A 23,316-nucleotide genomic window follows, 5' to 3' on the forward strand; every position below is an offset into this window, starting at 1 on the left:
GACACAAAAAAAGAGGCAAAAGACAATATCTGCTTTCACGGAACATTCAGTCTAATGCGGATGACCATGTGCAAACAAATATAAACAAAGCAAGTTACAAACCCAGAATGAATAGGAAATGATTAACAGAGAGAAAGCACTGGAATTAAGAGGGCTTGGGGAAGGTGGGCTTTTAGTTGGGACTTGAAGAAGCCAGGGAAGTCACTAGTCAGAGAGGAGGAGAGAGAGGGTTCCTGGCATGGGCAGTCAAGAGATGGAGTGTCTTCTTCATAGAATAACCAAGAGAGGAAGATGTAAGAAGACTGGAAAAGTGGTGGAGGGCAGGTTATGGAAGGCTTTGAATACCAAACAACATTTTGTATTTACTTTTGGAGATAATAGGCCACTGGAGTGGAGGGGTGACATAAACAGATTTGCATTTTAGGAAAATCATTTTAGTGGTTTAAGATGGATTGGAATGGGGAAAGACTTGAGGCAGGCAGATCCACCACCATCAGGTTACTTTAGTAATCCAGATGTGATGAGGGTTTGCACTAGAGTGATGGCAGTGTCAGAAAAGCGAAGGGGAAGTATGGGAGAGATTTAGCTAAGGTGAAATGGACAAGACTTGGCTACAGCTTCGATATGAGAGGTGAAAGAGTGAGCAGTGCAGGATGACTCTAGGTTGTGAGACTGAAGGACTGGGACAGTGGTATTGCCCACTACCATAACAGAAAACTCAGAAGGGAGGGAGGGAGGGGTTGTGAATAATGAATTCAGTTTTTAACGTTTTGAGTTTAAGATCATCTAACACACCTTCCAGTTGGAAATGTTTGAAAGGCAGTTGGAGAGGCTAGAAGGTTCGCAGAGATGTTAGGGTAGGTTCAGTAGATTGGAGAATCATCAGAATAGAAATTTTAAATGAAAGTTGATGAGATCAAGTAAAATGGTTTAGAGCAGTGATGGTGAAGCTTTTAAAGATGGAGTATGTGCCTCTTCCCCTACCACATGCTGGGTATGACCCTCTCCCTTACCCCATACAGGGGAAGGGAGGAAGAGCTCCCATTGGGCAGCTGGAAGGAGGGGCTGGTGAAGTGAGGAATGTCCTCAGCTAGTGTAGAGAAGGGGAGGGAGTGGGCCAAGCACTTTGTTCCCCTTCAGCTCTGCTGCCTGTGAACCACCCACCTTAAAGGGATGGGCCCATCCCATAGGTTTGCCATAACTGGTATCGACAGAACCCTGTAGGACACCTATCTTTACAAGATCAGAACTGAATGAAGGTACAGCAAGAGACTGAGGAGGGGTAGGAAATATAGGAAGAAAACTAAGAAATACTGGAGTCTTGAGAACCTCAGGAGAAGAGGGTGATCAATGGAGATAAAGGCTGCAGAGAGGTCTAGAAGTATGAGGACTGAGAAAAAGGCAATCGATTTAGCAATTATGCCCAGGAAGGCAGAAGAGATATGGAACCAAATAACTAGAGAGTATGGGAGGGATCTAATGAAAGTTTTTTGAGGATGGGGAGACATGGATATGTTTGTAGGTAGTAGGGAAGGAGCCAATAGACTGGGACAGATTGAAAATAAGTGATATAAACTCAGTGGAACTGCTTGTCAGCTTCCAGAGGGGAGAGGAGAGGAGAGAGTGGGGAAGACAGGATCATGAATCATGTAACCATGGAAAAAATATTCTAAATAAAAATTTAAAAAGCCAAAAAAAGTAAGAAAATAAACTATACAAGTGGGGATGGCAGAAGGAACAATCAAGAGTAGATAGATGGAATGGGATCTCTTGAGTAGATAGAAGGGTGAGCCTTGGTAAAGAATAAAACTACCTTTTCATGTCATAAGACCGGTAACAGAGATAATGGCAGAAGGCATCAGAGTAATATGAAATGAGGAAGAGGGTTGAAGGAGCTCCTAGCAAATGATCTAAAAATTTCTGTAAAATATGAGGCAAGGTTCTCAGCTGAAAGAAAGAGGGGATAAGGAACTGAGTCTTGAGGAAGGATGAAAAGAATTGGAAAACCTGTAGTTGAGTTTATGTAACATAAATTTTTAATGGACTAATCAGAACTGTTGCATGATTTTCTCTACCTTCTTTCAGTAGTGCATGTGTAGGAGTAAAGATGTTAGATGGTGGGAGTAGATCTAAAGCTGAGGCTTGGCAGGGCATAATCACCAATATGATAATGGGAGTGATAAGGACTCAAGGGGAAAAGTGTTGGATTGAACTAGTTCACCAGAGTCAAGGGAAAAGAGAATAGAGTGGCTAATACAAAGAAGATAGTATGGAAGAAATTAGGGGTCAGGAGATTGGGGACAAGAGGTAAGGTGCTAAGGGAAGGCAGAAAAAGAAGTTGAAAGCCAATAGATTATTGTAAAATAAGGGGATCTCTAAACTGAGTGCTGAAGTGATGCATTTGTGGATGACAAGATCAAGGGTATATAGTCACCTCTATTGATATCTCTTTGCCTTTCCTCCAAGGCAAAACCCTACCATTTAAGGTTTATTTAGTAGTACTCTCCATATTACTCTCTTTTCTAGTTAAACTTTTCTTTCTTTTTTGCTTTTTCTCATATAGGAAATTCCATCCCCCTCTTTTGCACAGTTTATAATACAATCTCCACTAGTCACAGTTGCTTATTGGAATCAGTTCTGGTGCCACTTGTCCATATGAAGCATTTCCTAATCTTAATTAAGTGATCTCTCAATCTTGAAATTATGTTCTATATACTTTGCATTTACTTATTTGCTTATATTATGAGCCCATAGATTATAAGCTTCTAGAGGGTGTTATGGGTCAATAATAGCTGGTATGTTGAAACCCAAACTATTATTGATAAACTGTTATATTGATCTTACTGTTGGAATTGAATATAGGTATTGCTGGACTGTTGGTAATGCCCAGCTGTTATAAGTGTAATAAAGTTGTCAGTGGTTAAACTGATTCACAGGTGGTAGTTGGAAGGTCAGGACCAGTTTAATTCCACTCTAATTTATTTGTGGTTGAGGTAGGAAAAAGAAAATAGGAGGATAGAAACTAGAAGTTTAGTTATAATATCTACTTATCTTATTCTATAATATCTAAATTTAAAAACCTCCAAACCTAACTCTTCATGGAGTTTCTTCTTGTCTGCACAGCAGACCTGACTTAACTACACTTTACTGACTAAAGATGATAAATATTCAACTATCTTGTCCTAAGCTAAAATGAATCTTTATCTTCTTACAATAATTTCTAAAATTCAAAATATTAGTTTCTCTTCTCCCTCAACTCCAGAGATCCAATTGGCTGTCAGTTGCCATGAACAGCTCTCTGGCTCCCCCTGTGGTACCTGTAGAGAGTAGACTTCAGAGTCTCAGACTTATGTGGCTTAGAGAATTGAGGAGGAAAACCTCTCAATAACTGAACTCTTAACCCTTATGATAAATCTTTCCTTCTTCTCTCTCCTCAAGTCTGTTCTTCTCCACTTCAACTTCCACCAACTGTCAGCTCAAGAGAGCTCAAAACAGCTACCCTTGCTCCCTGAGACTGCCAGAGAAATCAGGAGTCCAGAATTCTCCCTTCACTGGGTTTTATACTGTACCCTTAAAGGGCCAGAAACCAGCTCTCTGTTCCTCCCTCTTAAAGGGGACAGTGTAAAAATCACACTCTTTCTCTGACCTAAAACCTGCTCTTATTGAAACTAAATAAAATCCTTATCACAACAAGGGCAAGGACAGTTCTTCAGTTTTACTTTTGTATGCCTAGTGCTCTTACCACTACTTTTCTTCTCCTGGGACTGTTGCCCTTTTCCCCATTCTGACTTTCTCAGTGGCTTCAGAAAAGTCAAATCATCAAACTCTGAGTTCACTGATTATTTAACTCCTATTCCATGCAAGGTACAAGCTGCAGAATTACAAAAGAAGATACCTGCTCTTGGGGAGTTTGCAGTCTATTTAAGATAGAATATTCTTTATAGAATAGAAATTCTTTATAGATCACCATGTTGCAACACCTCAGAATATGGTTGATGAAGATTGAAGCCCAGAGAGTTTAGGTGACTTTCCCAATGTGACATGAGTAGTAAACAAAAATCAGGATTTGAATTCATATTTTCTTATTCCAAATTAAGTACTCTTCATTACATTTCTCTCCTCTTTCCCCCAAGATTGGGGAGGTAAAATTAACATGTTAAAAATAATTAACATAATTTCATGGTATCACAGAATTTGAGAATTAGAAGAGACCTCAGTGGTCATCAATTCTATCACTGTGCCTTTCATAATAAGAGATGGATGATTTTGTTTTTATTTTAATTTGATAGTCCATAATTGCTAACAATCTCTTCAATAGTAAGTAATGAACAATTTTTTAAATTAAAATTTTTCTGGGCAAGTCATTTAACTTCTGTTTGCCTCAGTTTCCTCATCTATAAAATAATGATAATAATAGCACCTAAGTCCCAAGGTTGTTGATAGGATCAAATAAGATAAAAATTATAAATCACTAATATTATCACTTATATTATCACTTATATTATATATATCACATCTAATTATATAAATGTTAGATATTATTATTATATAAATTATTCTCCTGGTTCTGATCACATCATTCTGTATTGGTTCAGATAGGTCTTCCCAGGTTTCTCTGAAACCATCTCTTTCATCATTTCTTACAGTACAATTTATTCCATCAATTTATATATCATAATTGGTTTAGCCATTTCTTAATTGATTCCTATTCTTTGCCACCTCAGAGCTATAAACATTTTTGTATAACTTTAGAATGTGTTTTGCTTAGGACTAATCTCCCTTAATCCCCTTTCCCTCCCTCTAAAGTTCCTTTTCCCCTTTCCCTCCTATTTCTTTGTTGAGTGAGATTATTTTCTTTCCTGTGCTCAACTGTTTAAATGAATATTCTTCCCACTTTTGACCTGTTAAGATGAAAGTGAGGTTTAAGTGTCAACAGCTATTCTCCTCAACCTTTCTTCTTTGTTAATGTAGATAACTACTTGATGATTTGTGAGATATTAGTTTTGCCTAAGTTTCCCTTACCCCCACCCCCTCCTCAGTTTATTCTTCCCTTCTCTTTTATCTTTTTTAATCATCGAGATATCACAAAACTATTCCCAGGCTTTCTCTCTAATTATACTTCCTCTGTTCAGAAATGACATATGCAGCCTTTTCCCCCATGCTAGAATGTAAGTTGTTTATCCTTATTTAGACACTTAAGATTATTTGTTCCCCTTTGCTTTTTTATCTTTCTTCTAACACCTGTATCTGAATTTAAATTTCTCTTCAGCTGTGATCTTTTTCATCAAGAATGTTTGAATGTTCTCTATTTCATTAAAGATCTTTTATTTTCCTCCCTCTTATTATATTCAGTTTTATTTGATAAGTAATTCTTGACTATAAGCTTGATCTCTACTTTGTCTTTTAGAGCATCATATTTCAAGCTCTCCATTTCTTCATAGCAGTAGCAGCTAAATTGTGTATGATCCTGACTAGCTCCTTATTACATTCAGTTCTTACTTAATGTAAATAATCCATTCTGCAGACTTCCCTATCCTTTAGTGGAGCTCCATGTACCAACCTGGGCTAGCCTGGTTTACATAAATCAAGAACTGTCTGTACTTTAATTCTTCCTTTCTTTTTGACTGCTTTCAGTATTTTTAATGTGGAAGCTCCTTGTGTATGAATAATAATACTGCCTAGCATTTTTATCACACTTTAATGTTTGAAATTTTTACAAATATTATTTCCTGTAATACCCAGAACAACTTTGTGAAGTAGGCATTATTATTTTCTCTGCTTTACAGATGAAGACACTGAGACTGAGAGGTAAAATGTATGTTAGTGTCTGAGGTAGGATTTGAACCTCAGCCTCCTGAACTTCAAATCTTGCACCTGAGCCCCTATACTACCTAATCACCTCTAAAATCAGAATCCAGCCAATTCTTTGTTGGCATTCAATAACTGAAATGATACCTTTACAATTAAAGAAGTTAATTTTGATCAATGTTTTTAATATTCTTTTCTAGAACAAAAACTACTTCTATTAGTAAATTTGTCAGTGAACTTATTGATACAATCATTTACCTCACTTTTCTTACAGACCACCTGCCTAATATGAAGGAAGACTATTTTGTAACATTCTTTATTGTTTTTATATTCGGTCTCAAATGTGTTATTTTGCAACAATATAGAAAACTAATTTTGTTTTAATGAAAGATAATTTGTTTTAGTCCTCCATCTACATTAAAAATTCTATTAACTAAAAATCCCAAACTATAAAATTCATATTGTCATAATGATTACCTTTAGATCCTGTAACAGGGTTTCTTAACTTTGGGTCTGTGAATTGGTCTTTTTAAATATTTTGTTAACTTTCAATATCACTGGTTCCTTGGTAATCCTATGTTTTTTGTTTACACATTGAGAGACATTCTGAGAAAGAGTTTGGGCTTTATCATCATGGGCATGCTAAAAATGTCTATGATACAAAAAGGTTAAGAGCCCCTCAAGAAAAGTTTCTGAATCAGAGGAAATCATTGGAGAAAAATTAAATAATATTCACTATAGTTTTAAAATTAAATTGATTTTGCTGACATAATTATTTGGAAATTGATAGGCCAAGCATGACATATATTAAAATTGGTATAACCTTTCCCTTTACTAATAGTGCAATACAGATTATCTTCTGAATTCTAATTCAGTAAGAGTATAGAATAGAACAAGAGATGAGAAATAGTATTAAGTGACAGGATATATTGGAAGTGTTATATCAAAGAGGAGAGTAGGAAGGAAAAATCTAGAAAAAGATAAGTTGATATGATGATTCTGAGGAAAGAAAGATCATATTCAACTAAAGATCTTCAATTCAAATGTTAAGTCTCTCAACTTAGCACACTTTTCTAGGCACCAGGAAGACAAAGATTACATTAGATAAAATCTCTGCTCATAAGAGCTAATAAGAAATATGACAAACAGAAATAACTAAAATAAAAATTTGATAAGAGCAAAAGAGATCCCTACAAAGTATTATGAGACCATGAAGGGCAAAGAAGGCTTTAATGGAAACTGATACTGGGCCTTAGAGAGTGGAAAGAAGTCTAGATGATGGGGGAAGTTCTATTCCAAGCATGAGAAATCTCAAGAAAAGTTTCAGGGAAAACTTTCCCATTGTGCTTTATATAATTTGTATGCAGTCAGGAACAGCTAGGTGGCTTGATGGATTGAGATCCAGGCCTAGAGACAAGAACTCCTGGGTTCAAATATGACCTCAAATACTTACTAGCTGTGTGACTGTGCAAATCACTTAATCTCCATTATCTGTCCTGTACCACTCTTCTGCCATGGAACCAAAGCACAGTATTGAGTCTAAGATGAAAGGTAAGAATTTTATGGGGGGAAAATGTATGCAGTCTATATAAAGTTTTAAAACTATTTTTGTACTTATAATAATGGGAGCAAGTAGGGGGCATTTTTTTAAAAAGAAAACTTTCCAAGAAAATAAACTGGTTTTCCTTTTAAATAGGATGTATTTGAAGGTTATTTAAAAAAATTGTTTTAACTATTTGCAAGAAAGAGGAGTGTGACCTCACCAATAACTGGTGGAAAGGATGGTCCGTAAAGGGTCTTGAGAGAATAGTGAGAAAGGAGACTTGAGAACAAAAGCAGAAAATAAAAGGGATTTCTTAGCTAAGGGAGGTCAAAGAGACTAGAATAATGTTAAGAGGAACAATGGTCACAGAAGCCAGGAAGGATAAAAAAATGTGGTAAAGTTGTCACCTGTGCTGGATATTAGTTTGTTTGCCCTTTTCTACTTCTGTGTCTCTGAGTACATCATTTAGCCTGTCAGAGCTTCAAGTTCATCTGTGAAATGAGGAAGTCAGATGTCCTCTAAAATCACTTCCAAGAATGTTTCAGTTCAGTGGATAGCATTAAGCATAGTAATAATATATACATATATATGGTAAAAAAAAGCAGAATTCCTTCCCATCAAGGAAATTCTAGGCTATTATGGGAAACTGTATATGAATAGGTAAAACAATCTATGAACAAAATAATCTCTAACAACTGGAGCAATTAGAAAAGGCTTCTTGTAGAAGGTGGCACTTGACCTGACCTTTGGAAGTAATGGGACCCTAGAGGAGGAATTGAGGCTGTAGATCATTCTAGTCTAAGGACATGTAGATGGGTGGTGAAGTATAGTGTCCAGGGAACAGTGAATGACATCATTGGGCCAGAATATAGAGTTGGTGAGGGAGAATGATACTCAATGAAATGGGAAAGAGATAAGCCAAATGGTGAAGGTCTCTAAATGCCAGAAAAAAAAAGGGATTTTAGTTTTTAATCCAATAGGCTTATGTTGGTGAACCTATGGCACACATGTCAGAGGGAGCTGCTCCTCTCCCTCTCTCCACCATGCCTGAGGGCATTTATCACATGACCTGCCCCTCTGCCCAGCCGCCCGATTGGAATGCTTCCTCCCTCTTCTGTCTGGGGTAAATAGGTAGCAGGAGATGGGCCAAGGCCCTTAGTCTCTAAAAGATTTGCCATCACTGCTATAGGCAGTAGGGAACCACTGAAACATCTTTAAAATGGAAATAGCATGGTCAAAATTGTGCTTTTAGCAATAGAAGTTTAGCATCTGTGTGGAGATGGATTGGAGTAGAGAGAATTTGGATGCAGGAAGACCAGGTGGGAGTTATTACAGTAATCTCAGTGGGAGAAGCTGAAAGCAGTAAGTGAAGATATCAGATTTGAAAGATATTATTTGGGTAAAATCCATTCTTGGCAGTTGATTGGAGGGATTGGGGGACAGTGAGGAACAATGAAGAGTTGAGGATGATGCCAAACTTGTGAATATGGATGACTAGAATGGTTGTGCCCTCAACCAAAAGAGGGAAGTTGAGTTAAATTTAGAGGGGGAAATAGTGAGTTCTGTTTTGGATATGGTATATTTGAGATGCTTATAGAATATCCAAGTAGAGATGTCTTACAGGCTCATAATTCAGACCTGAAACTGAGGAGAGAGATATGGGTTGGGAATATTGATTTGGGAGTCATCTTTATAGGGATGATAGTTAGTCCATGGAAACTGGGAGATAACCAAGAGAGAAAAATAGATAAAAAAGGAAGGAAGGCCCAGGATAAAGCCCTGAGTTATAGCCACATAAGTGGTTGCAACATGGATGAAGGTTTGAGGAGGCAGAGAAGGATCATTTTTGACAGGAAAACCACTATAGAGTTCTTTTGGGAAGAAAAAAAAAGAAAGTATCAAGGAGGGAAATCAGCAATGACAGTGTCAAATTCTTCAGAGAGGATGAGAAAGATGTAAAGTGAGAAAGGGCCACTAACTTGAGCAGTAACAAGATCATTGATTACCTTGCAGAGACCATTTTCATTAGGGAAGTAGAATCAGATTCTACACTGCCAGGGATTGAGAACTGAACATGAAATGAAGTCAGTCTATATGACTATAGAGTATTTTTCTGGTATTTTTTGGATGTGAAAGGGAGGAGAAATATAGCTTGAGGGAATGGTAGAGTATAGTAAAGGGTTTCTTGTTTCTATGTTCTTAAGATGGGAGAGATCTTAGTGTGTTTGTAAGTATTAGCAAAGGAGCTAGTAAATAGAGATTGGAAGTTAGGGGGTAAGGACACAATATAAGTAAAGGACAAATCCCCAGGAGGGGATGAAATTTTAAAAAATACTATAATTGGCATTAGCAAGAAGAATGGTTCCTCCACTTCTTTGTCTAAGACTAGAGCAGAGAGGAAAAGAAGAGGGGATGATGTTAAGATTTGAAGTGTAATTAGAGAGATGATGGAACTTGGGATGAACTGCCTCAAATTTTGTGTGTGTGTGTGTGCAAGTCTGGACTTTTCTTTGCAAATTCTTGGAATTGTTCTATTTCGTTGAATGACCATACTTTCCCCTGTAAGAATATAGTCAGTTTTGCTGGGTAGTTGATTCTTGGTTGTAGACCTAGTTCCCTTGCTTTGCAGAATATCATATTCCATGCCTTTCGGTCCTTCAGTGTGGATCAGCCAGATGCTGTGTTATCCTCACTGTGGTTCCATGGTATCTGAATGACAACTTCTTGGCAGCTTGTAATATCTTTTCTTTGGTCTGATAGTTTTTTAATTTGGCTATAACCTTCCTGGGTATTGTCAGTTGGGGATTAAGTACAGGAGGTGATCTGTGAATTCTTTCAATCTCCATTTTTCCCTCTTGTTCTAGAATATTGGGGCAGTTTTCTTGAATAATTCCCTATAGTATTGTGTCCAGGATTTTTCTTTTGTCACGGTCTTCTGATAGACCAATGATTCTTAAATTGTGTCTCCTCGAACGATTTTCTAAATCCTCTGTTTTGTGAATGTGATGCTTCATATTTTCCTCAATTTTTTCATTCTTTTGGTTTTGTTTTATAGTGTCCTGCTGCCTGGTGAGGTTACTTAATTCTAGTAGTTGTATTCTGGTTCTTAAAAACTGGATTCCATCCCTGGCTTTTTGGTCATTCTTCTCTTTCTGGTCTGATTTTCTATGGAGGTCATTTTTCATCCTCTTTACCTCATCTTTCATCTTCTTTGCCTCATCTTTCATCTCCTTTGCCTCATTTTCCAGCTGATTAATTTTGGCTTTCAAGACAGTGTTTTCTGTTTCCAGATGACTTATCTTGCTGTTAAAGTTGTCTTCAGCCTCTCTTAATTGTGTTTTGAATTGCATTTTGAGTTCTTCCAAAGCCTGTATTCAATTCGCTGGGATTTCTGATTTATCATTTGCTGATCCCTCCCCCTCTATTCCATTTGCTGTATAGAAGCTATCTATTGTAATTTCTTTCTTCTTTCTTTTTCTGTTGTTTGTTCATATCCACGCTTTCTTTGCTCCCCATATTTGTCTGTGCTCTTGTTCCTCTCATTTTTTTTTTTTGGTTTTGGGGGCTTCTGTTAGTCTCCCCTCTTGGAGCTTTGACAGAAGATCTCTTGGTGCAGTCTCTGGGGGAGAGTTGTTGGAGGTTTGAGCTTCCCTGTCCTCTGGAGGCTTTTGATTGGATTAAAGTCCAGCAGTCAGTGAGGGAGGGGTGTGGAGTCTGGACTTCCTGAGTTCTGAAGATGTTTGATGGGATTAAGTTCAGTTTGGTTGGGCTGGGTGTGCTCTGAGGCCAACACCTCCTGTAAGGCTGGAGCAAATATGGAGGATCTCCACAGCTCTGGCCAGGCTGCCAGCTCTATGTTCCCTCTCTAGCTCCTTCCCTGCCATCTGTGTTCGATGCTCTGAGCTTGGCATAGCCCTGCCTGCAAGGTACACTCTCCAGACCAGCACCTTTGCCCGCCCAGAAGTTCCCATTTTTGCTGGAGTCTCAGCACTCTAGGTGGGTGGGTGGGTGGGGTCCTGGGACCTTCCTTCCTCCTTCCCCTTAAACCCGAGTGTTCTCGGATTCCAGCTTTCGGGGGGGGGGGGTACCTTTTGAATTGAGTCCAGAAGGAGGGTTCCTTGGTTCTGTCTTGTTGTTAGGTTTGATTTTTAGTCCCCTAGAAGCATTCAGTTTGTGATCAGTAAGGAAGGGTATTCAGAGGTCTGAACTTCTGCTCCTTCTAGGCCGCCATCTTCTCAATTTTTTTTTTAAATCTTCATCTTCCATCTTCGAATCAATACTGTGTATTGGTTCCAAGGCAGAGAAGTGGTAAGGGCTAGACAGTGGGTGGTTAATTGACTGTCTAGAAAGTGTCTGTGGCCAGACTTGAACCCAATCTCCCTTCTCTAGGCCTGGCTCTCAATCCACTGAATCACCTGGCTTCTCTCTTCAAATTTTTCAATAAAATATGAGGAAAGGTCCTCTACTGGGGAGGTGGAGATAGTGTGGAGATTGTAAAGATGAATTTAGAGTTGTGACTTAAAATCTAAATTTAATTGGTCGCCAGGGGAATCCCATATAAAATACCCAGCTCAGTCTGGTATTTTATGGTAATTTAATTAATATAGTGGGAAGGAATTAAGGAGGGGGAAGGAAGGGGATATAGGATTTTCCTGCCTGGCCTGTGCCAGGGGGTGTTTAAAATCCCCACCTCTAGGTCTCTGAAGAACATTAGAGGCTTCTAAGAGGATAAAGTTAGAAAGTAAAGGAGGAAAACTCAACCAGAAACTCACCACCGAACCGGACAATAGCTTGTAACTATGCTAAGATGCTGAAAGGCTCTGCACGCTCCTCTCAGCTAACTCTCCACCACCAAAAAGGGAAAGAGAGTGTTTTTATGAGAGATAAAGCATCCCAAATATATAGACATTTCACCCTTGTGTCTCCTCCTCTGAACTTTCACATCTACTAATCACATCAAAGGCTTTCACCAGGACTGCCCATACTTTTAGTTCTCACCTTCTTTGATTAGATTATATCTTTTGACTTACTTAACACTTCTTTGTTAAGTTCACCTTTTTTTAGTTACTTGACCTTTTTGTGATTAATTTAACCATTATAGTTTCTTAACACCTTTTTGTATTAAGATCTAAAAATAGACTTAGCTTAATGTTCTAGCCTCACTATAAGGTGAGAACTAAGTACCTTCATTGTTCAGTCAGGAGATTACAACTTTATCTTCCCCTAAAGTAAGGTTTAAATAGGGGGTAGTAATTTAAAGTTTACAAGATGGTGTAGATAGCTTGAAGAGAGAAGAACCAAGGCTGTGGTCATACAATAGAGTTCATCTGGGAATACTAAAGGTATTGAGGTATAACAATAAGGACTTAATTCAGAATTACACAGTCTAGATTAATTCTAAGCCTATTTGACAAAGTTGACTTCCTTATGTACATTCAATTATAGAAATGGAAGTGGATGATGGGAGTAATCTAGGATGGCCCTTAGTAAGATAAAGGATCAGGGGATTTAAAGGTAGAGACAGTATAAAATTTAAACTAATTATATTGAGATAAGATCAAGGTTTTAAAGGAAGGAAAGTGGGACCAGAATATTATTATAATGTTTTGGGAAAGCAAAGATGGGCAGTGGCAAAAGGTGGCAATGAAAATTGAGGTTTAATAGGGCACAGGGAAAGATGGAAGATGTGACTATATCTTCCAGAAAATTTTAAGATTTATGGATTGTGGAGGTGGAACCCTTTGTGGTTGGTCAGTGGGTATGTTCTACCTTGCATATATGGCTGAGGGGAATTGAAAGGATTCAGACTATGGAGGTTTAGAAGGTCCAACTAAGGGAAACAAAGTCTGAAGTTCTGTAATAATGATTCATAAAGGATAACCTACAACACATTGGCATATGAGTTTTTTTCAGGTGTGCCACAAAATTTTGAAGGTTAGTTAAGAAGCACATAAATATTTTGGTTTATTGTTTTGTTTCTATAACCTTATAAAAACAAAAACTGAAGTATGTTCTAACTTCCTATTTTAGGTTTCCAGGAAGAATGTAGTTCATTAAGGGATGAAATTCCCCTATTTCCAAGTTAGTAGTGATCACAGAACTGAACCTATCAATGCCTCATTAAAGAGATAAAAGAACAGGAGAACAAATGCACAGATTTTAATAGTTATTAAATACTACTTTTTCCAGTAATGTATTGAGAAAAAAAGCTAAAAGAAAACATGATTAGCATTTTATAAGAAAGTGTTTTAATTACATATTATAATGTATATCTTACTTAAATTCCATAAATAGCTCCATAGATATTGTTGGTTACAAATAGCTGCTGAGTTAAATAATTTGTCCTTTTTCTCCAAAATCAAGATTGAAAAGGCCAAGCCCTTTAAATGTGGAACATTTGGTGCAGCATCTCTTCAGCAAAGATATCTAGCTACTGGGGATTTTGATGGAAACCTGAGTATATGGTAAGATTATTTAATCTACTTAAATGAGATTTTAATATTCTTTGATATTCCTATTATTCTCCCTCAGGAAAAGATAATTTTTAAAAGAGTTTCCTTGTTCAGGTTTAATTTGGTTTTAAGATATATTCTTTTCACAATCCATTTTTAATATTCATATTCAAGTGCAGATTGACAATAGACATTTAAGAAAATGCTACAGGAATTAATTACTTTAAATACTAATATTTAGGACCCTTGACTTCTGATTTTACCCTTACTTTAAGGAAATTTGTTATGTGAAGATCCAAACTTCTAAAACTGAAAAGTTATTTTATATTTAATGACAAATGTAGCATGCCTTTCACAAAAGGATCCATTGACTACATTTCTTTAAATAAAAGTTTTCACTAGTGAATTTGAAAGCTGGTTTTTAGAAATCAAATATTTATATAAATTTTTCAGGAATATAACTTGTGTAAATTAAGGCATCTTTATACCATAAAAGGGAGCCATAATAAATATGCCAAAATCTTGCCATCCGTTTCCTTTATGAGAATATCTTTTCATTTCTAAGTAATGTGGTATAACAAAACTAGATTAGAAGTCCAAGGACAAAACTAGATCAGACGTCCAAGTTCTAATTAAGGCATTGATACATGCCACCTTTATTTGTAACTGAAGGGAAATCACTTCACTTTTATGGCCTTAAGTTTCTTATCTGTAAAGTCAGAGTATTGGACCAGGGATTCTCTAAAGTCTATCATTCCTAGCCCTAATGCTAAAGCCTATATCCTTTTAATTTTTAGGAGCATCACTTATATTAATGACTTGAAAGGTATGATCATAAGGTGATTCTCTGGGAAGGAAGTTTCCTCTCCAGAATTATCTTGCCTAGCATTCTGACCCTAGGAAAAAATTGTCTTGAAACTTTTTTTTGAAACTTGAAATTTTTTTTGGTTTCCTATTCTTATATTCTTTAGGAAATTGGAGCTATTCAGAATTCCTCTTTGTATTAACTGCTTTATGGATAAACATGAATAGGACCTAAGGTGAAATATGAATAAAACCAAGTACTTAAAAACTGTTGTTTTTTTCTGGACTCTGTCAAAATAAATAAATGAGATCTTAGCCTAGTTTACATTTTAAAAATGAAAGCAGATTAAAGTTCTTAAAAATAGGCTGTCCTCTAACAAAGAACTCTCCAGACTTGCTTATCCTATTCATTTATTTAGCAAACTTCTTCTTTAGAGATAGTACTTCTTAATTTCTAGAATATGAATGAATAAGATTAAAGTTTTACTACATCTGTGATGGAGAATCTGTCACATGTGCCAAAGATGGTACACAGAGACCTCTCTATGGGCACCAGGCCCTGACCCACCCCTGTATGCAGGAGACAGGGTACGAGGTCTCTGAGCCACCTCCCTGCTTAGGCTTCCCCCACCTTCCCCATCAGACTTGGGCAGCAGCCTCCTTGCTCTGCCTACTCCCAGGACAGCCGGGTACAGGGATGCAGATCCCTGTGGCCACAGGAGGTGCCACCACCCCCTTGAGCAAGATGCACACAGTTGGGGGGGCCACAGGCACCGGGTCCCTAAAAGATTCACCATCACTCTACTCTACATTTATGGGGATATTTGTGTATAAACACATATACATGTACATATATACACATAACATGTATATTTCTGTATAATATATACATATGCTATATATATGTATATATAAATAATATATGTGTATATCTGTGTCTGTCTCTGTGTGTGTAGAAATTGGGATTATGTATAAGGAATCACCTGACATGGAAACTCAGTCTGTATTATAATCACATTTTAAAAAATAAGGGTGATTTACACTAAATATTAAAGAAGAGAAAGCCTGGAAAAGGCTTCCCCAGGAGAGGGGGGGGAGCAAACAAAGGAATATGAAAGAATAGGAGAATAGATTGAGAAGTAGGAGTTTGTGTAAAGCAATGCATATTAGCAACTCATCTGTAACTTCTAGTTTAAGAGAGTTCCTTAAGGGCTGCTCTAGACATTAAAGTGACTTATCATAAGTGACACATAGGTGTCAGATGCAAGATTTGATCACATCTTCTTGATTCCAAGGCTGATGGTGCTTTGCATATAAACCTAGTCTTGCTAAGCAAATTGGCAGGCAAGGTTTACAATTCATGAATAGTCATTTTTTTCTTGGAAAAAAAAATTTAGTGGGGGCATCTCAGTGACTCAGTGGATTGAGAGCCAGACCTAGATAGAGATGGGAGGTCCTAGGTTCGAATCTGGCCTCAGATACTTCCCAGCTGTGTGACCCTGGGAAAGTCACTTGACCCCCATTGCCTAGCCCTTACAACTCTTCTGCCCTGGAACCAATATATAGTATGATTCTAAAATGGAAGTTAAGGGTTTTAAAAAAAACATAAAAAATAAAAAAGATATTTAGTGCTAAAATATTAAAGGCAAGAAAGATTAGGAAAGACTTCAATAGGAGAAAAATAAAGGAGAATTGGAGAAGAGACTGAAAAGAAGAGGGTTTGTTAAAATTAAAAGAACCTTGTCTCTTAGACATTCTGTCTAGGATACACATTTCCACATATCAGTTTGCCAGTTGTTATTTTAAAATTTTGGAACATTTGAGCCTATATAATATTATATCACAGCTAATATTTTAAATAATTTATAATATTTAGGCAGTTTCAAAAAAATTATTTAAATGTTTGAAGTATTACCTAGAATTCACAATGAAAATAAAAATATGAACTTTCTTATTAAGGGAGACTTTTTATTAGTATGAAATAAAACTAATCCACATATTTAGATATTAATTAAACATCTCAATCTAAATACCTCCACTTTGGTGTATTCTAAACTAATTCATATTTACTTTTTTATTAAAGTTGGTATAAGAGTTTTAGTTTAAAGATTGAGATTAAGAAATGGCATGTTAAGTAGGGAGATGATAATAGGGTGAAATGCAAAATATTTTAAAACTAATATATGTCAGAAAAATTTCATAACAAAACCTTTATTTTAAAGGCAAGTTTGAGGGGCAGTTAGGTGACTCAGTGATTAAAGAGCCAGGCCTTGAGACAGAGAGTCCTGAGATTAGTTGTGGCTTCAGTTACTTCCTAGTTGTATGACCCAGGGTAAGTCTCTTAACCCCCGTTGCCTAGCCCTTACCATTCTTCTGCCTTGGAACTAATACTTAGTATCAATTAAGACTGAAATTTAAAAAAAAATGAAAACTTTAGCATTGTTTTTATTTTATTGGAAGACCTCGAGGCATACTCTGAAAAAACTGTTTTCTGTTTTATAGGAATTTGGAAGCTCCATTGATGCCTGTGTATTCTGTCAAAGGCCATAAGGAAATTATAAATACGATAGATGGTGTGGGTGGCTTAGGAATTGGAGAAGGAGCACCAGAAATTGTAACTGGAAGCCGAGATGGTGAGTCAGCTTACTCTTTATCTTCAGTCTTTGCTGGAGGAAATCGATGTGAACACTTGTGAATCTTAAAAACTATTCAGACTATACTTTAGAAGATTTTATTTCGCTATTTCCTTATTGTAACAATGGAGATACTTGGTCTAACAAGAATCAGGAATGTCTTTGGAACTTTACATTACTCCACCCATATGTAGACATACTTTAGGGAAAGATAAAGTTGTAAACTCCTGATTGAACAATGAAGGTACTTAACTCATACCTTATAGTGAAGCTAGAACCTTAAGCTAGGTCTATTTTTAGATCTAATACAAAAAGGTGTTAAGTCCCTGTAAAGATTAAATTAATCACAAAAAGGTCAAATAACTCACAAAAGGCAAGCTTAACAAAAAAGTGTGAAGTACTTCAGAAGATATCATCTAACCAGAGAAGGTGAGAATTAAAGAGTGGTGAGAACTAAGAATGGGCAGTCCTGGAAAAAAGTGTCTACTATTAGTAGACATAAAAATTTAGGGGAGGTGACATAAGAGAAAATTCTCTTTTAAAAGAAGGCTAAAAGTCAGTTCAAGAGATTATTCTGAATTCAGTTCAGGAGATTGAGTTCAGTGGAGGCCTGGAACCCAGCTTGGAGATGGTCTCATGGTGAGTGATAAGACTGACTCCCTTACCCTTAGGCTCAGGGAGGCCACTTTGGCCAAGGCCTTTAACTACTGCCTGGCTCAAACTGAGGGAGAGCAATTTAAATTAACTCTCTCTCTCTCTCTCTCTCTCTCTCTCTCTCTCTCTCTCTCTCTCTCTCTCTCTCTCTCTCTCTCTCCTTAATTCCTTCTCTCTATGTTAATTAAAATCACCATAATTCCCAGCTGACTTGGGTATTTTATTATTTGGGAATTTTCCCTAGCGACCAATCATTTAGATTAAAGTCAAAACACTAAAATTATCCTTACACACTGAAATGGAAAAAAGTCTTTTTGGATCCTTGCTTTTAACTATATTCATTCATTCATTCATTTAAGACTATATATTGTAAACGCCAAAACTGTAAGGATAATTTTTAGTGTTTTAACGTAAAATCTAAATAAGTGGTCACCATGGGAAATTCCCAAATATGAAAATACCCAGTCATCTGGGATTTATGGAGATTTTAATTAATAAAGAAAGAAGGAATTAAGGGAAGGAGAGAGAGAGAGAGAAAGAGAGAATTAATTTAAATTGCTCTGGCTCAGGACAAGCCAAGCAGTAGAAAAAGGCCTAGGCCTGAGCCTAAGGGAGAGCGAGTCAGTCTTTATCACTCACCACAAGACCAACTCCAAGCTGGGTTCTTCCACTCTGAACTGAAATCCTCTCCAAACTGAATTCAATTGTCTCCTGACTTTTTACCCCTTCATTTTAAAAAAATTTTCTCTTATGTCACCTCCCCTAATTTTCATGTCTACCAATCACAGTAGATGCTTTTTTCCAGGCCTGCCCATTCTTAGTTTTCACCTTCTTTGGTTTTCACCTTCTCTAGTTAGATTAAATCTTCTGAGTACTTCACACCTCTTTGTTAAGCTTGCTTTTTGTAAATTAATTGATCTTTTTAGGTACTAATTTAACCTTTACAGGTACTTAACACCTTTTTGTATTAGATCTAAAAATAGACCTAGCTTAAGGTTCTAGCTTTACTATAAGGTATGAGTTGGGAACTTTCATTGTTCAATCAGGAGTTTACAACTTTATCTTCCCCTAAGGCACTGTCTGAGTAGGGTGGAGCAATTTTAAAAGTTCCCAATACATTTCTGATCAAGTATCTCCATTGTTACAATAGGGGAATAGCTAGACCAAATCTTCTAAGGTACAGTCTGAGTAGTTTTTAAGATTCACAGTATACATAAAGTTTTATGATAAAAATATTTCACATTCCTACAGTGCTTTGTCATTTACAATTGTGAGATTTAAAATGGTTGAGGTCTTAAACTGTAGTGATTAAAATAGTGGAAGATATAAATTGTGATAGATATAAGAGAGGGTGAGTAAATTTGACCGCAGAAATATGTTTCACTACAGTGTCCTGGGTTTTAAAATCAAATATAAGGTGGTTGCCAGGGAAATATTCCCAATTATTCAAATACCCAAGTCAATTGGGTTTTATAGAGATTTTAATTAACAATACAATGAATAATCAAATAAAGAGAGAGAGAGTAAGAAAGGAATAAGTATGAAGGGCCTCAAGCCAATATGGCCTAGAACTGAGTCTTAAAAGAGAAATCAGTCAGTTTTTTAACACTCACCACAAGGTCTGACTAAACAAGGATAATAGTGACACCAGGCCAGTGTCCTTCCTCAAAGAGTCTTCCAGCCAGAAATTGTTTCAAAGGGCTTCTCTCAAGAGCCTCCAGAGCTCCTACCCCAGAGGAATAGAGCCCCTCAGAGGAGCTCCTCAAGGAGCTCTCCTTCAGAATGAGATTTCCTCCAAAATCACTTCTCCTCAAAGAGATCTATCTCCAAGGAAAGAGCCCTCAAGCATCAGTCCTCAAGGAAATGAGTCTTTCAGAATGAGATCCTCCAGAATGAGAGTCAGAAATCGAGATCCCTGAATGAGATCCAAGCTCTTATTTTTAAGGGCAAAATTTCCTCTGTCACCTCTCCTAAGTCCTCACATCCACCAATCAATGTAGATGTTTCTAAAGGACCGCCCATTTTGAATTCACAGCTGAGTAGTTTTAATCTCTTTAGTAAGTCAGAAAAAAATGCTGCTGTGTCGACAAATTTCATTAAGAAAAAACCTCTGAATAAGTTATCACCCTTTTAGGTTTAAGTAGTTTACAAGTTGCCCCACCTTTATAGGTACTTAGTATCCCATTGTATCAATTCTAAAACAGTCATGACTCAAAGAACTTTCTGTCCCTTCCATAAGCATGGATCAAAGTACTTTCATTGTTTAGCAAGCAGTTTTCTGTCCTAAAGCAGTCTTAAGTAGGGTGGGGCAGGGACACTCCCATAGCTAGGAGCCCCCACACTCAAGTAGAGTTCTCACCATCTGCTAGGGAATTTTTTTAAGTAGAAAATTCCCCAATGGGGAAATTTCCAACATTCATAAGTCTGAGAAATTTTAAGGTTTACACAATCTCTTTTGATTCTTAAAATAGTCTATTGAGGTAAGCAAGACAAGTGATACCCACATTTACAAATGAGGAAACAGGATGAGAGGGTTATTTGTCTGTGATTTCTCTATGCTTCCACTGAGATGTAGTGGAACTGAGACTAGAAGTGAGGGATTCTTTGTCCTAGCCTAGTACTCTCTTCATTATGCCATGTTTCTGCTAGTGGGCAAGTTAGAGTTTAAAAGTAAGTCATCTTATGTAAGTTTTTAAGTTGATTTAGAAAGAAATTATGTTTGAATCTCATATAAGGCACAGGAGTCAAGAAGGTTTTGTGGTAGGCCCTTATTAAATATTTGTTGATTGATTGATTATATTATTTATCATACTTATATAACTTAGATAACATTAGTGAAAAGGGAGAAAGAATAAAAGAGAAACAATACTGAGGCCATGTTTAATAGGTTAACATCAAACTAGAGCAGTGAAATACTCCATGAGAACAAAGAAAATAATCTGTGATCTGAAATAGGTAAACAACTGTACTTTGTGAATGAAACCTATATTATGGATTATTTAAGAATGGCTTATTAAAATCATTAATATGAAAAATCAATCAAGTTATATTGATATTACTTCTGTAAATGGTAAAATGCAGTCTTATTAAAATTACAGTCGCAGATTTCAGTCTAGAAAGGTTCATTAGAGATTATCTAGTCTGAGCCTCTTATTTTTCACAGATGAGTAAACTGAAGTAAATATGATTTGCTCAGAGTCCCACAAGTTACTTCCTAGGTCCTTTGATTCCATAGCTAATGCCCTTTCCATTATACTATGTCTAGATTATTATAGATCAGAAAATATGTTACTTTTCTCAGGTATCATGGTACCAAAAATATTACCGTTGACAGTTTATCCTCTCATTATTGGTTTTAGGAGTATGATACAAGAAAACTAAAAGCAAACTACTTGGTAACCATTTCATTTTAACAATCCTTTTTTATTTCTAATAGGAACAGTGAAGGTATGGGACCCCAGGCAAAAAGATACTCCCGTTGCTAATATGGAACCTGTACAAGGAGAAAGCAAGAGAGACTGTTGGACTGTTGCATTTGGTAAATTATTAATCAACATTTGCATTTTTAGATATCAGATTACAAAACACAAGAAAGCCCTTGTAGAAATTTTAATGGTTATATATTCTTTTTAGAATTATATGATTTATATAGAATTCTTTAAAAAAGAGAATATTTACCTAGATCTAAGGACTGGCCATTTTTTTTTTAACTCTGATTGCCATAAGCAATCTTAAAAAACACCTCTGGGTGATTCTAGTCACCCAAGTAGACAGGTTTGTGAAAGAAAATATACACAAGTAGAAGGAGACAAAAAAAGAGAAGGAAGAGATACAAAGAGTAAGGAATGGCAAAGTGCTGCCAATTGATTATTTCAAACCTTTCGAATCAAAGTGTCCTGATACTTTACCCTCTGCCACATAATCTTGTACTGTTCATTCTAGTTACTCTGGCTTCCCAGTTGTACTTAAACCCTAAAAAGAAAAACAAAATTAGCCAAATGGTAAAAGAAGCACAAAAAAATTCACTGCAGAAAAGAACTTCGTAAAAAATCAGAATTGGCCAAATAGAAAAAAATTCACTGAAGAAAAATAATTTCCTAAAAATGTTAAGTGGAAGCTAATGAACCCATAAAATATCAAGAAATAGTGAAACAAAAGTGAAAAGAATTAAAAGATATAGAAGAAAGCATGGATCTCATTGAAAAAAATAACTGACTCAGAGGCAACTATGTGGCTCCATGGGTGAGAGCCAGGTCTAGAGATGGAAGTTCCTGGATTCATATTTGGCCTCAGACATTCCTAGCAATGTGACCCTAGGCAAGTCACTTAGCCCCCATTGCCCAGCTTTACTGCTCTTCCTCCTTGAACCTGATACAGTATTGACTCTAAGACAGAAGATAAGAGTTTTAAAAAAGAAAGAAAAAAACAATTGACCTGGGAAATAGATTAAGGAGAACAATTTAAGAATTATTGAATTACCCGAAACCCATAATTTAAAATTTTTTCTAAAAGAGCCCAGATATCATATTTCAAGAAATTATCAAGGGAAACTGCCCCAATATCTTTGAACCAGAGATTAAAATAGAAATTTAAAAATACATTGATTATCTCCTGAAATGAAATGAAAATTTCCAGGAACATAGATTTTAGAGCTCTCAGGTTAAAGAGAAACTATTGCAAGCAGCCAAAAAAGAAGCACTCAAATATTGTGGAGCCACAGTCAGGATCACACAAGGTTTAGCAGCTTCTAAGAAGGCTTGTAATATGATTATTTCAGAAGCCAAAGGAGCTCGAATCAAAATCAAGAATAACATACTTAGCAAAAGTGAGTATAATCCTATAATGGAGAAAATATATATTTAATAAAATAGAGTTCTTTCAAGCAGAACTGATGAAAAGACCAGACTTGAATAAAAAAGTTGACTTTCAAATACCAGACTGAAGAAAAGGGTCAAAAAGAAAACCTAAAAGTGAAATCATAAGGTTAAATTGTTTATATTCCTAAATGAGAAGATGATATATATTACTACTAAAAACTTTATTATTAAGGCAGGTGGAAGTTATCTACATAGAGGTCATGGATATGAGTGTATTATATTGGAATGATGTAAAAAAATGAATGAATGAGAAAAAGGGATGTACCTGTGTAAGGGAAAGGAAGATTGGCGAAAATTATCTCATATAAAAGAGTTACTTTGTAAAGGAATAACTTTATGTTGTAGAGGAAAACAATTGGGAGACAGGCAATGCTTGACCTTTACTCTCCTCAGAATTGTGGTTGAAAGAGGGAAGAATATTTATTCACATTCAGTTAGATATAAAAACCTATTTTATCCAACAGTAGAGCAGAGGAGGATATGCATAAGAAGGGAAAGAGGGATAAAAAGGAGGGGAGATTAAGGTAGACAGGGGACAAAAACAA

At 36.4% G+C, this 23,316-nt stretch overlaps 1 protein-coding gene across 1 annotated transcript in view; it reads left to right on the top strand.

Annotated features, from left to right (window-relative positions):
• Window positions 1–23,316, top strand: part of DNAAF10 (dynein axonemal assembly factor 10) — a 37,660-nt gene that overhangs the window by 738 nt on the left and 13,606 nt on the right. Inside the window, exons 2-4 of the mRNA XM_001374541.5 lie at window positions 13,715–13,815; window positions 17,110–17,240; window positions 21,331–21,432. Coding sequence (XP_001374578.1) covers window positions 13,715–13,815; window positions 17,110–17,240; window positions 21,331–21,432 — 334 coding nt within the window. The remainder of the gene's footprint in view (window positions 1–13,714; window positions 13,816–17,109; window positions 17,241–21,330; window positions 21,433–23,316) is intronic.

The sequence above is a fragment of the Monodelphis domestica genome, chromosome 1 (assembly GCF_027887165.1).
Source record: "Monodelphis domestica isolate mMonDom1 chromosome 1, mMonDom1.pri, whole genome shotgun sequence".
Classification (NCBI taxonomy): Eukaryota; Metazoa; Chordata; class Mammalia; order Didelphimorphia; family Didelphidae; genus Monodelphis; species Monodelphis domestica.